We start from the raw sequence: 11,714 nt of genomic DNA on the forward strand, positions 1-11,714 counted from the left end.
TTTGGAGAAGAAAAAAAAGTCTCGTGCGTGACCGTGACGTCACCATTGTTTACTTTTACCTAAACCACTCCCCCCGTTAGCAACTTGTGGCTAACTCGCTGAAGGCACAGCTCTGTGGTTCATTCTTCAGACACCACCCCTACTAAAAAGACTGTCTGCGCGTCCAAATTCGGTGAGTAAACATCAATTCATCAGCGCACACGCAATGTTCGGATGGGTCTTGGGCGGCACTAGGTTGTATTGTGATTCTGGCAGGTGCCAAAACGAAGAGAAGCCCGAAACGTTCTTTTCAAGCTAACGACGAGCAGCATGCTAGCTTTTGTTGCTTTATAAATGCATCCGCACCCGAAAACTGCTCTCCATTATAGCCGAAAATAGGCGCAAGGCTCTGGCTTGTGGACATCGTTACGCAGCGAGTCCCGATCTTCTAAGATGTAACGTTTTCCTACGTTACATGGGCATTTAAATCAACGCAACCCTCAGACCGCAGTGGTGGATCCCGGGGGGTATCGATTGAGTTGTCAGCGCAGCGAAATATACATGCATATATTTGTATTGATCGGTAAATGGTGAGAAGGGTTTTCCTCAGACAACTTTCAGTCAGGCGTGAAAGCTTCGTGTTTTGGGATGTCGGTGACGTGCGTCGGACGTGCTGGTAAATGAATGAATGCGCTCCTCCGGGGTCGTTGGATTGCGGCGATCCAGTAAGTTTCCCCGGCAGTGCTCCGTACTCCGGACTTGATCGATTGATTGTACTGGCTGTGATTTATGCGGGAACAGGGAAATCCAGATCTAATGCCTGACGGAGCTCAGCACACATGGCAACATCATTTATTTAAGAACTGCTTTAAAACGGTCTCGGATCTCTTCCTATATGCAAGTCAGCCCGGAGGACAGTTGCGTAACACTGTTGGCGTTTTAATGCTTCTGGTCTTTACCTTTTTTCAGAGGCTGACGTTGCGACTCACTGCGGCACAAAGGAGCGCGTAACACTTCAAAAACCCAGACCAGAGAAAGTCTGCTAAGTTTTAAAGAACCCGACGCACACCTCTGTCCGGAACACCCTAATTCTCGATTTGGGTTTGGCTGACTTGAATGTTTCTTTACCTTTCCCAGGCTGTTTTTGAGATAAGGCATCTGGTGCTGCAGAATAAGCAGCTGTTAAAAGATATGTAGCCTGAAAGCAGACGTGTGCATTGTTTACTCTTGCACAAGGAAAGGCCTCTTTGCACTATTTCCTTTTTGCATCCTTTGAGAAGTGGTGGCCTCCCAGCTGGGGAGGCACTCTTGCAAAAGGATTTTAAATGGAGTAAAACTGAATCATGAGGGTGATTACGCTGAGAGCAGACGTGCCGCAGGTTGATGTCTCAACTTTCATATCGGTGAAGTGTGCAGAATTGTTTTGATGTGGAAAAGACCTGACAGCCAGTCTGGTTCCAGGAAAAACACCCCTGTCGTCTTCAGAGACAATATTTTCCTTTGTCTTCAGAGCTAATTCCAATCCTTAAAGCAATTGTAAACAGACTTAAGTCAACCAAAGCTCTGATTTGATAGGATTTGGTTTCAGAAGTACAGGAATGACCTAAGTTAGGACTTGCCCATTAAGGATGCTTGCTGCAGCTTGATATGACGCTGAGTCGTCCTCCATTCGCCTGTCTCAAACCCACTTTAGTGCACTTCTGTCTTCCTTTGACAACAGTCCAGTTCTGCAGTTTTAGTCATGGGAATCGCCCCGCGTCTCTAAGACGCTGTTGGCCGTCAGCAGCGTCAGCTTTAACGTTGGCATTTAATTTGGTAGAGGAGTAACCCAGAAAATAATGACGTCCTTGTGGCTCTGTGGTCTATTTGAAGTGCTCTGTGTAGATTTCCATCTGCCACCATTATTTGTTTGCCAGCTTTATTTACCATTGTTTATGCAGCTCAGGGTTTGACTCAAACACTCCCAAGCTGTACACATAAAAGCCTCCTTGTGCATTGTCCTACCTGCCACAGCCATTCATCACACCACCTGGTTAATGCTAAATTGTTCCAGAAGGAAGATATGTTTGCACATAAACATGGGCCCAGGGCCCCCGTGTTTACAGTAGTCATGGCAGCACTCGGTTATTCAACAAATAGAGCATGTTCCTTGCTCGGCCGGGGTGGAGGATGTTTGTCTTGGTGGATAGACCTTTAACTTTCTAGCTCTTAACTTTATCCCTGCACCAAACACACATGCAGTTTATTTTATTTTAATTGTTGGGGGGGGGGGGGTACTTCCTTTTTATGTCTGTACATAAAGATTTCAAATTGAATGCTTAAATGTCTAAAAATTGGAACATTTCTGATTTCCCTTCTCAGGTCCTTGAAGTCCAGATGCACGAGTCTGGGTCAGAACCAGCAAGTCACACCTTTCCAGCGAACCAGTCAGAGAACGGGACCAACTCTGAGAATGAAAGTCGACTGAGGAGCAGCCCGACTCCCCCTGCAGAGGCACCCAGGGTCAGTCTCCCCTCACCCGCAGAGCCGCCCAATCTCTGAGGCGGAAGTATTTGAATGTCACCAGGCTGGCGGAGAACTGAAAGAAATTCTTATTCACACAGGGAAGACCATTTTTCTCTGCTGCTGTTCCTTTCATACAGAAAGATTTCGCCTTAAATATAGCAAAGATGCTATTAGCACTCAAGAGGTGGTGAGTGATGAAAACCTAGAAGCCCAAAGTGACCTTTTGACCTCTGAGTGGGTCATAAATTTGAAAGCCCTTCCATAAAATCAGACCTCTAATACCTTAATAATAGCCTGTCCTTAAAGGAGTTCTATTGGGATTGGCCCTTTTATTGGATTTTTACAGTAAACAAGAAACAAGCAGCTGCTGTTACTTCACCAAAGGCCGACGGAGCTGCACCTCCGTGTATGCACAGCTGGGCTGCTGTCCAAACATCTGCATCATCTCCTCATCAGCAGTCGCATGAATGAGATGCTTTCAAACCAAAATGTTATCCCAGAACGTCTCCCTTCTTCCCATCCTGACATGAGTGCTGAAGAGGGGCGCAGGAGTGGGGGGGGGGGGGGAACGCACTGAGGGGGGGTTGTGTTGTGTGTGAGGGGAGGGGAGGGAGAGCTGGGCTCCTGCTGGGCGGAGGGATCAGTTGTGTGTATGCTCACATCAGTCTGGTTGCTGAAGCTTGTTCCGAGGCAGCGGCACCGTCGCAGGTCTTTAGTGCCCAGACACTTTCCGATGGAGGCGACCAGGTTGGTTCAACTCTTCCTCTGTTTCCCTCTGTCATGTTGGCGTGTTGAGCCCGTTTGAACAGGCGAGTCGAAGCCCTAATCCCGCGATTGTTCTCATACATTCTGACCTCATCTGTCAAAGCTTCCATACTTAGTGGGGGTTTGCAAAGGCGACGCTTCTGCGCGTTTAAATGTCATAAAAGCTGCTTCCTTGTTGTGCAGCAGGTTTTGCGGGGTTTCAAGTCGCCGTCATTCACATCAGAATTCACAAGACCAGTCTTGCGAGAGCAGATCCGTGTTTACACTCGGCGGTATGACTTTCAACAATAACAACAACAGAAGATGTTTGGACTTGCTGGCTGCCATGGCAACAGGGATTAGGCAGAGGCTGTTGTTGTGTTGATGGTGTCCACAGAATAACAGAGGGGCCAACTGGCAGCGTTTGTGGGATGGAGCCGCGGCGGCCAAGCCTGCAGCGTTGAGTTTCATAAGAAAGGACAAACTCGTCTGTTATTGTTAGCCCAAAGCCTGCGTGAAATCCACCGTCTCTTTGTTTACTCGGCTCAAGAAGGGGCTGCCTCCGAGAGAGATGTTTGTTTGTGGTTCAGGCCTTAATTAAAATCCGAATATCAAGTTCTCTTTTCGCAAACATGCTCCGTGTTCATTATTTATTTCCCTGCCATTCTGATGGCTCTGTTTATGTTTACTGTAAACAGCCCCTGAGCTGCCAGGCTGCACATCGGTGGGGGTGCAGTTGGTAATTGCTGCGTGCCTAGCAGAGGAGGTTGTTGTTGTTTTGATGAAGCGAGTTGTTGTTGTTTTGAAGGACTGCTAATTCCCCTGAGCCATCCACTGTTGTTGTTGTTGTTGTTGTTGTTGTTGTTGTTGTTGTTGTTTGGGTCCCATCAGCTGAAATAGAAGCAGAGCTGAGTTCATCTTGTTATTTTGACCTCCGACCGTACCAAAAACACTCCAGAGCTCCAGCTGTTTATTATTTCTGTCCTTTTCTCAGCCACAAATGCGGGTTGCACTGTTTTATTAATCTATTCTTATTTTTAGCTACTGGAAAAGTTCTAACAAAATATTCTTATAATGTTTAGGCTTAAAGAGAAAGCAACTCACTCTCCTCGGTGCAGGCGTTACCCAAAGTAAACCAACGACTTCATTTTGGTGATGTTCTGGATTCTTGGCCCATTGAGCCAATGATCAAAAGCTATTGGGCTTTGACCAGAGAGCAGCCGGCTGTTATATAACCTACATGTGCTGTATACATGATACTGTGGGTCACATGTTGGGGAGCGAGCTGATTGTTTTCAGGTTGAACAGCCTTCATTAAAGGAAGAGATTACTTGGAATCCCTTCCTTTAACGTGGGGGAATGAACGTCAGAACCAATCACAAAGCATCGTTTGTGGACTTGCACATTTGGCATTGAGGATTGAATCGGCAGGAATGATTTGGGTTCGTGGGGGGGGGGGGGGGTCCTCAATGGCTCAAGTTCACATTTCAGTTATCACGGAATAAAGCTCCGTTGCCAGGGGGAACGTGCACGGTCCATGCTGTGTGCAACATTCAGAGCATTTCACTTCTGTCCTCATGCAGACGAGCCCAGTCTGGGAATCGGAGCATGTTTTTCACATGCAGAGAAAACAAGCTCCGGGCAGACAGAGTCAACACCTCTTTGTTGTGGAGATGAAGCACTCACATTCTCCTCGGCCCGTGATCGGCTCCACAAGCCTGATTTGTTTGCTCTGCGTTTGTTGAAGGAGAGGAACCAGAATGCGGGCACGGGAGTTGAAAGAACGTTTTAATGTCTGGAAACGTGACGGTCCGCTTTGCTGTCAGAACAGAAGTTACATTTCTTGAATGAAAACAACCCCTGTTTGCAGAGTTCTGCAGGGATCTCTGCTCCGAGTCGCTCAAAGTAACATTTAGCTTGCTCTAACGGTGCCCTGTGATGCCATAATTAAGATAGATTTGAAGAAATGTGTGTCTCGGGATTGTGTCTGCTGTGGATTTTCATCCAGCTGCCCTTTGGTGCTGCAGGTTCCAGTGTCATTGTCCATGATGACCCCACCAGCAGAGGCCCCACAGCAGCTGCAGCAGACACCTCAGCAGCAGATCCCGAGTCCTCAGCAGCTCCAAGCCCTGCTGCAGCAGCAGAAAGCACTCATGTTACACCAGGTACAGTGTCTGTGCTCACCATCGCTGCTCGCTGGGGGACACGGGTCCTTTGACAAGTCAGATTTCCATTTTGTTTTTGCAGCAGCAGATTCAAGAAGTCTTCAAGAATCAGCAGGAGCAGCTAAGTATGCAGCTGCTGCAGCAGAAGAATGCGGGGATTGTTAGCCAAGAGGTAACCGAGGCTCATTCTGGAATTCTTTTCAGGAGTGTATGAATATTTCATCATGCATATGTTATTCCAAGAGTACAAGGAGGCTGGATCAGGTGTCGCTTCCCGTCTTTAAGAGATTCCCTTTGAGTATTGCTATAAATACACCGATGGCCAGACCTCAGTCTCAGCTTTTCACCATGCCTGCAAACTCCGAGCCGAGAGTTTCTCCTCATTATTGGCTCTTTTGAGATCCGCTGTTAATGTCCAGCCCTTACTGAGTGGAGATCAGCACATATAGCTGTGCACGCTGCTGTAGTCGGCGTGATTTACCTCACACTATCTCTGGCCCACAGCTGACCGCCCAGCAAATTGCCATCCAGCAGCAGCTTCTTCAGGTGCAGCAGCAGCATCTTCTCAACCTGCAGAGACAAGGCCTGCTCTCTGTCCTCCCCGCCAGCCCCATCGCAGCTCCAGGTACCACGCTCGCTGCGTATGTTCCCGCACAGTCGCTCGCTCGATAAAAGTCCCTCGCAGCATTTCCCTTTGCAGTTTCAGGCTGTGAAAATGGCAGCGTGTTGTCTGCTGGCGGAGATGCCAGAGAGTCCTCCAGCCAGCAGTGCACCATCAATGGCACCCAACCTCTTCCCAAGAAGAAGGACAGGTACTTTTCTGTTTATACTATTCCTGGTCGATGCTTCACCTGCTGGTTTATTGTGCTGGAGCTGCACCAGATGATTGACTGAACCATTAAGGGCTGGATTTTGTCTGCGTTTAGTGGCGCACTGGATGAAAACACACAGAACAGCCACTCGCTGTATGGAAACGGCATGTGCAAATGGCCCGGCTGTGAGACCGTCTTTGGAGATTTTCAGGCATTTCTCAAGTAAGTGGAGAGAATTTCAGGTTTCTCGAGCTAAACTGGTGTTGGTGCTCGACGGATAGATCCCGCACATCTAGGAAATGCAATGGAAATGTACAGCGGAGGTGTAATTATCAAATCTGTGTGAAAGAGATGAGTGCCAGCAGTCATCCAAAGCTTTATTTCCCTTAAAAATGGGGCTCTTTTTAATCGATTTTAAAATTGATTTCTGCAGACATTTGAACAGTGAGCACGTACTGGATGACAAGAGTACAGCACAATGCCGTGTTCAGATGCAAGTGGTTCAGCAGTTGGAACTGCAGGTAAAGATTTTAAACATCTATATAGAAACTCTTCCCCCATAATTTTCTTTCAACCTAAATCCTGAATCCCTTCATCTCTCAAAGCTGAAAAAAGACAAAGAGCGTCTGCAGGCGATGATGGCTCATCTAAAGTCCTCGGAACCCAAAGCCGCAGCACAGCCTGTAAGTACCTGCTGTGCTGTTTCTAATTAAAATAAATATTGTTTTGCTTGTAGACACACTGACATTTTCCCACCTAAACATGTTGTTCTTTGCTTTCTTCTCTTTTTTTTTCCCTCCCCAGGTCAACCTGGCACCCAACGTCTCCTTATCCCAGGCGACGTTGCCCAAAGGCCCTCCCCCGATGAGTGTGTCTCAGAGCGCCACGGCTCCATCCACGCCGCTGACGCCGCACTCTGAATCCCCCTCAGTCCTCACTCCCAGTAGCATGTTCACCGGAACTCCCGTACGGAGGCGATACAGTCGTTCTGTGAGCCAGGGTACGAGAGGAGACTTAATAATAAGATGCACGTTTTTAAAGCCCTAACAGCTGGTTTCTCCCCAGATATCGCGGATAATAAGGAGTTCTACCTGAGCACAGAAGTTAGACCCCCGTTTACTTATGCTTCACTCATTAGACAGGTAAGCCGAGCGCGTCAACGCCGCAGTTTTTGCACGACAGCAGAGTCTTTATTTCTAATAAGTTTGTCTCTCGACCTTTCAGGCGATATTTGAATCTCCGCGCAATCAGCTGACGTTAAATGAAATCTACAACTGGTTCACCAGAAACTTTGCCTATTTCAGGCGCAACGCAGCCACCTGGAAGGTGAATCTTTATTAAATTGTGCTCTCGGATATTAATATACGGAGCAAAGTCGGGCGTTTACATTAGATTTCCCCTTTTCTTCGTGATCAGAATGCAGTCAGGCACAACCTGAGCCTCCACAAATGTTTCGTACGGCTGGAAAACGTGAAAGGAGCCGTGTGGACGGTGGATGAGATCGAGTTCCACCGGAGACGACCCCAGAAAGGAGCCGGTGCAGGGTAGGTGTGCTCAGAGGTCAGAAGAAGTCGCTGGCAGCTAATCTGTACACATGGCGTTCGCTGGAGGCAAAGGCTCGCTCTGGGTTTGTTCTGAAGAAAATGTCCAACGGTCGTGTTGGCAGGGGGTCCAGAGAGTCATGTGATTCATCACATCCAATCACAATGACTCAAACTCATCGCTTGCAGAGCTGGAAATGGGGTGTGTGTGGAGTGTGTGTGTGGTGTGTTTGCAGGCACATGCTCTTGATGAAAGTAACGTTAGACCCAATCCTCTATCAATGTTGAGTGTGTTCACCACATGCTCACCGAATTGCTATTAAAAAAAAAAAAAAAAAGAAATATGTCATTTTACAATCCTTTAAGTATCCTGGAAAAGTACAAGATAGTTTCATCTTAATGTGTTAAAGGTACCAGTGTTATATATGAAAGGATTTAAGATAAGGTGAAGGTCATCAGTTAGTACAGATGTAAAAGCACCGTATGTAATTACAGTTTAATCACAGTTCAGATAAATCTAGTTCAACTCTTTATTTGAGTACAGTTCTGGGACTGAAAGATCCTGTTTTGCTTCCTGTCCCTCTTAACAGATCTCTGCTGAAGAACTCTCAGTGCCGCCAGAGCTTAGCTGGATCTCCTCTCCAGGTAAGAGGCTTCTCATATTTCAGGCTCTATTTTTGAGGCAGTTCTATAAATGGAGCCGTGTCGCAGTGCACGTACCCAGCTGCAGCACCGCCTCTGTTGCAGCACTCTGATGAGTTCCAAGCCTCATCTTTGGTGGGTGTGTTAGTGAAGGCCGGGAAAATTCCTGTTTTTTCAGAGCGGCGGTCTGGACGGCTATCTTTCCAACCCGGCCTCCATCGGGGGCATCCCGCTGCATTCCCTGCCTCATGTTCTCCAGGAGCAGATGAACGGAACCCTCGCTAACGGCTCCGGGTACCAAAGTGACAGCAGTGCAACCCAGTCCCCCCCACAGGCCCTGTGAGTGCCGCCAAAGCGGTTTCAAACAAACTCGGCTTTACTTTTCTTTACTAACGTGGATGTTGACGTGCGGCTTCTCCTCTTCATCTCACCAGCATTAAAGAGGAGCAGGAGGACGAAGAGATTTGCGACAATTATCCGTACGAATCTGCGGAGAGCATGGACGAGCACGGCCACAGCCCCGACGGGAACCAGGACGAGGGCACCGGCAGTCCCGAGAGGCCCAACCTCCACTTCGACCGCGTGCCTTCGCTCTGACCACCAGGCCTGAGTTCTCCGCCTCGCTCCCGGCCTCCAGAAGCTGCCGAAAGCGTCTGCTTTACCCGCATAGACAAACGCCCTCTTCTTGGGGATTTTTTTTTTAAATTCATGTGTATTTTTTTGTTGTTATTGATCTCTAGTCCATCTCTTTCTGTACAGTAGAGTGAAAACACAGAGTTTAACTGTCTGATCACAGTTTGTTTTTATTTAATATATCAGAATAGAAAAGGACCATAATTAGCAGAGAAGCCAAAGGACAGGGAACATATTAGCACTTCACAATGAAAAATCCCTCCATGCTCCCTGAGTTTATTTTAGTTATGATCTATTGGGAAAAAGAAGGTAAAAAAAAATAAAATTAAATGATATAACTATGAAGGTGTTCACTGCCAACATGATCTGGTATATTTGTATTTAATGTTAATCAGTTGATGGAAAGATTATACAGCTTCTTTGTACTTGTCTGTCTTTTTCACCCCTTCAAAGGTCATCGACTTCACGCTGACTGAGTTTGTTGCAGTAGATGATGTAGATTTATCATTATTGTAAACCAATGCATCTCTATGAAAATAAATTTCTCACAATAATGTCCATGTTGTCTGGCTTTATTGTTGGAAGTGATGCATCTGACCTGCAATTGAGGCAGGTTTGAATGCCAACCCGGGCCTTTATGTGATCCCTGTACATTAAATTTGCTCATAAATGAAGATTGATTCTATCGTTTTTTCCTTGCATTGTCACACCATGACCGCCAGGGGGAGCCGCGCCCGTGTTGCTGCTACACTAACCTGTGATGAAGAGTAACCCCACAGTTAAAACATGGGATGAAGTGGTATTAAAGATTCAAACAACCAAACAAACATCTGCTAGATTTCCTCTATTTCTTGAGTAACTTACAAGTTCCAAAGGTCAACAGTGTGGGCACCATGTAGGGGGGGAAACGTCTCATGGTCGTGAGTTGGAGATTCAGCTGTGATTATTGCATGGTGCCATCACAGACGTGAGGCTCCTGCTTCCTGAGCGGTGCCAGATCGATAAGGAGAGTGTTCGTCACTGTGGGTGTGTGCGCGGTGGGAGGTGCTCAGGTCCAAGCTCAAACGCTTCCACGGTTTCAACCACAGATGAAACAGTTGGATATTTAACCAGTACAGACGGGTAATCCCCTGACCAAATTCTTTGGATTCTCTGGATTTCCTCCGTTCACAGAGAGGACGGAGTGATGGTGAAGGGAATTAGAGGATCGGTGTCTTCCTCAGCCCAGAGAATTTTCTGCTCTTTCCTCTGCAAGATGACAACTCCTTCAGCGCTTCCTGTCAAGGACCAGGATGGTGTCGAGCTGAGGAAGACCGGGGACCACGTTTCTGATGGTGGGACAGCCCTCGGGCTAAATGGCGGTCTGTGTTGTTGGTTTTTGACAGAATGACACAAAAGGTTCAGCTTAGGGAAGATCTAAATAAAGGCTCAATGATCAATATTCTCTAAAACTACAAGTGGGGCGATTCCTAATAATCAGGAAATTAAAGATATTTAGGGTGATTGTATTTATTCACAGAATTTACCTTTATCTTCTTTAAATCCTTCATTCGGGGATGAAAAATATCACAAAGCTGTTTGAATGCAGTGATAGCTCTAGTGGGTGTTCAAAGGTACTTTCTTAAATTGTTGTATCGTCTAAATTGCATTTAAGATGAGATATGAGACCTTTACCTGTGGCATGATGTTTATTTGAATTAAAATCCCCATTTATCTTCCATAGAAACACAAATGTTTCGCTCATGTTGCCTCTTTAAAGGCAGTATTCCAGCGCAGGGCCTGGTTAGTCCATCTGAGAAGATGACAGGCAGCAAGTCAGCCGGCAGCCTTTGCAGGCTGAGCAGCGTCCTCGAGCCGGACTCAGAGGAATTGGACCCAGATGGTTCCTGCGGTGGCCGTGACTGGGGCGGCTCCATCTTCTCCGCGTGCTCTGATAGGCTGAAACACAGCAGCAGCAGCGGTTTTTCCTCCGATGATTCTCACTCTGGAGGTACGAGCTGATCTCAGCCTCTCGGCTGCTGTGAGCAAACCTGGATGCCTGGACTCATTCTTCTTCTCTCTTTATCTTCCCGCCGCCGCCAGACGACTGTGCGCTGCTTCTTCTCGCCTGCCTGCACTGCCGCTTCCACGACTTCATGGTCCTGCTGCCGGGAGCGCTGGAGGCGGCCGTGAGCCGCTGTTTCCCCTCGTACGGACACGTCAGGTTGTCCACAGAGCAAGAGAGGGAGGAAAGGGATTGCTGCGGCTCCAAGATGGAGCTGGACTGTAACTGCTGCGGCTCCTGTAAGGACACGGGAGAATTCATCGAGTTCGCCATGGAGATATCAGAGGTGTGCTACCGCTGAGGAAGCCCACCTCTGGCTGTGACCTCTGACCCCCCACTGTCTCATCTCACTCACATATTAACATGTAATAAACTGCCAGCTTTACTAAGACTTTGTTGGCCCTACATTGTTGTTATTGTCTGCTCCAGTCCTCTACAAACCACTTTTATTTAGCCTCTGTTGGTCAGGAGGCCTTCTGGACAGTCACCTGGGGAGGGGCTTTTAAGGTATGAGGAGGACGATGGAGCACAATTGGTAAAATGTTGAAATTGGTACGTTTCAGGGCCACTACTGCCTAAAAGGTGTCTCCTAAAAAGGCCCCCCTGCCCTGTAAAAACTCCTTTTGGACTGACAGACGCTCTACACACA

At 47.5% G+C, this 11,714-nt stretch overlaps 2 protein-coding genes across 3 annotated transcripts; both read left to right on the forward strand.

The window, feature by feature from the left end:
- The first annotated feature begins 20 nt into the window (after window positions 1–20).
- On the forward strand, window positions 21–9,575 carry LOC101073057 (forkhead box protein P1-B-like). Of its 2 annotated transcripts, none has more exons than XM_011602664.2 (16): window positions 21–172; window positions 2,341–2,481; window positions 5,256–5,393; window positions 5,476–5,565; window positions 5,898–6,018; window positions 6,094–6,205; window positions 6,320–6,427; window positions 6,639–6,726; window positions 6,811–6,888; window positions 7,010–7,205; window positions 7,271–7,347; window positions 7,430–7,531; window positions 7,622–7,749; window positions 8,337–8,391; window positions 8,567–8,727; window positions 8,823–9,575. In XM_011602664.2, the coding sequence occupies exons 2-16, from the start codon at window positions 2,356–2,358 to the stop codon at window positions 8,983–8,985; spliced, it is 1,743 nt and encodes a 580-aa protein (XP_011600966.1). In that variant the 5' UTR covers window positions 21–172; window positions 2,341–2,355; the 3' UTR covers window positions 8,986–9,575. The 2 variants fall into 2 exon arrangements, with proteins under 2 accessions (XP_011600966.1, XP_011600967.1); XM_011602665.2 differs by having other exon boundaries at window positions 5,479–5,565.
- A 113-nt stretch (window positions 9,576–9,688) lies between these two features.
- LOC115249125 (uncharacterized) lies at window positions 9,689–11,486 on the forward strand. Its single transcript, XM_029833468.1, has 3 exons — window positions 9,689–10,355; window positions 10,781–11,011; window positions 11,104–11,486. The coding sequence occupies exons 1-3, from the start codon at window positions 10,208–10,210 to the stop codon at window positions 11,364–11,366; spliced, it is 642 nt and encodes a 213-aa protein (XP_029689328.1). The 5' UTR covers window positions 9,689–10,207; the 3' UTR covers window positions 11,367–11,486.
- Window positions 11,487–11,714: the final 228 nt, after the last annotated feature.

This window comes from Takifugu rubripes, chromosome 3, assembly GCF_901000725.2.
Source record: "Takifugu rubripes chromosome 3, fTakRub1.2, whole genome shotgun sequence".
Lineage (NCBI taxonomy): Eukaryota > Metazoa > Chordata > Actinopteri > Tetraodontiformes > Tetraodontidae > Takifugu > Takifugu rubripes.

Excerpts from the sequence above, each read along its gene's own strand:
- LOC101073057 (XM_011602664.2), top strand. The coding sequence starts at position 2,356 with ATGCACGAGTCTGGGTCAGAACCAGCAAGTCACACCTTTCCAGCGAAC. Across the intron at positions 5,394-5,475 it reads AAGCACTCATGTTACACCAG|CAGCAGATTCAAGAAGTCTT; the intron begins GTACAGTGTCTG and ends TTGTTTTTGCAG. Across the intron at positions 7,206-7,270 it reads CAGTCGTTCTGTGAGCCAGG|ATATCGCGGATAATAAGGAG; the intron begins GTACGAGAGGAG and ends GTTTCTCCCCAG.
- LOC115249125 (XM_029833468.1), top strand. The coding sequence starts at position 10,208 with ATGGTGAAGGGAATTAGAGGATCGGTGTCTTCCTCAGCCCAGAGAATT. Across the intron at positions 10,356-10,780 it reads CGGGGACCACGTTTCTGATG|GCAGTATTCCAGCGCAGGGC; the intron begins GTGGGACAGCCC and ends GCCTCTTTAAAG. Across the intron at positions 11,012-11,103 it reads CGATGATTCTCACTCTGGAG|ACGACTGTGCGCTGCTTCTT; the intron begins GTACGAGCTGAT and ends CGCCGCCGCCAG.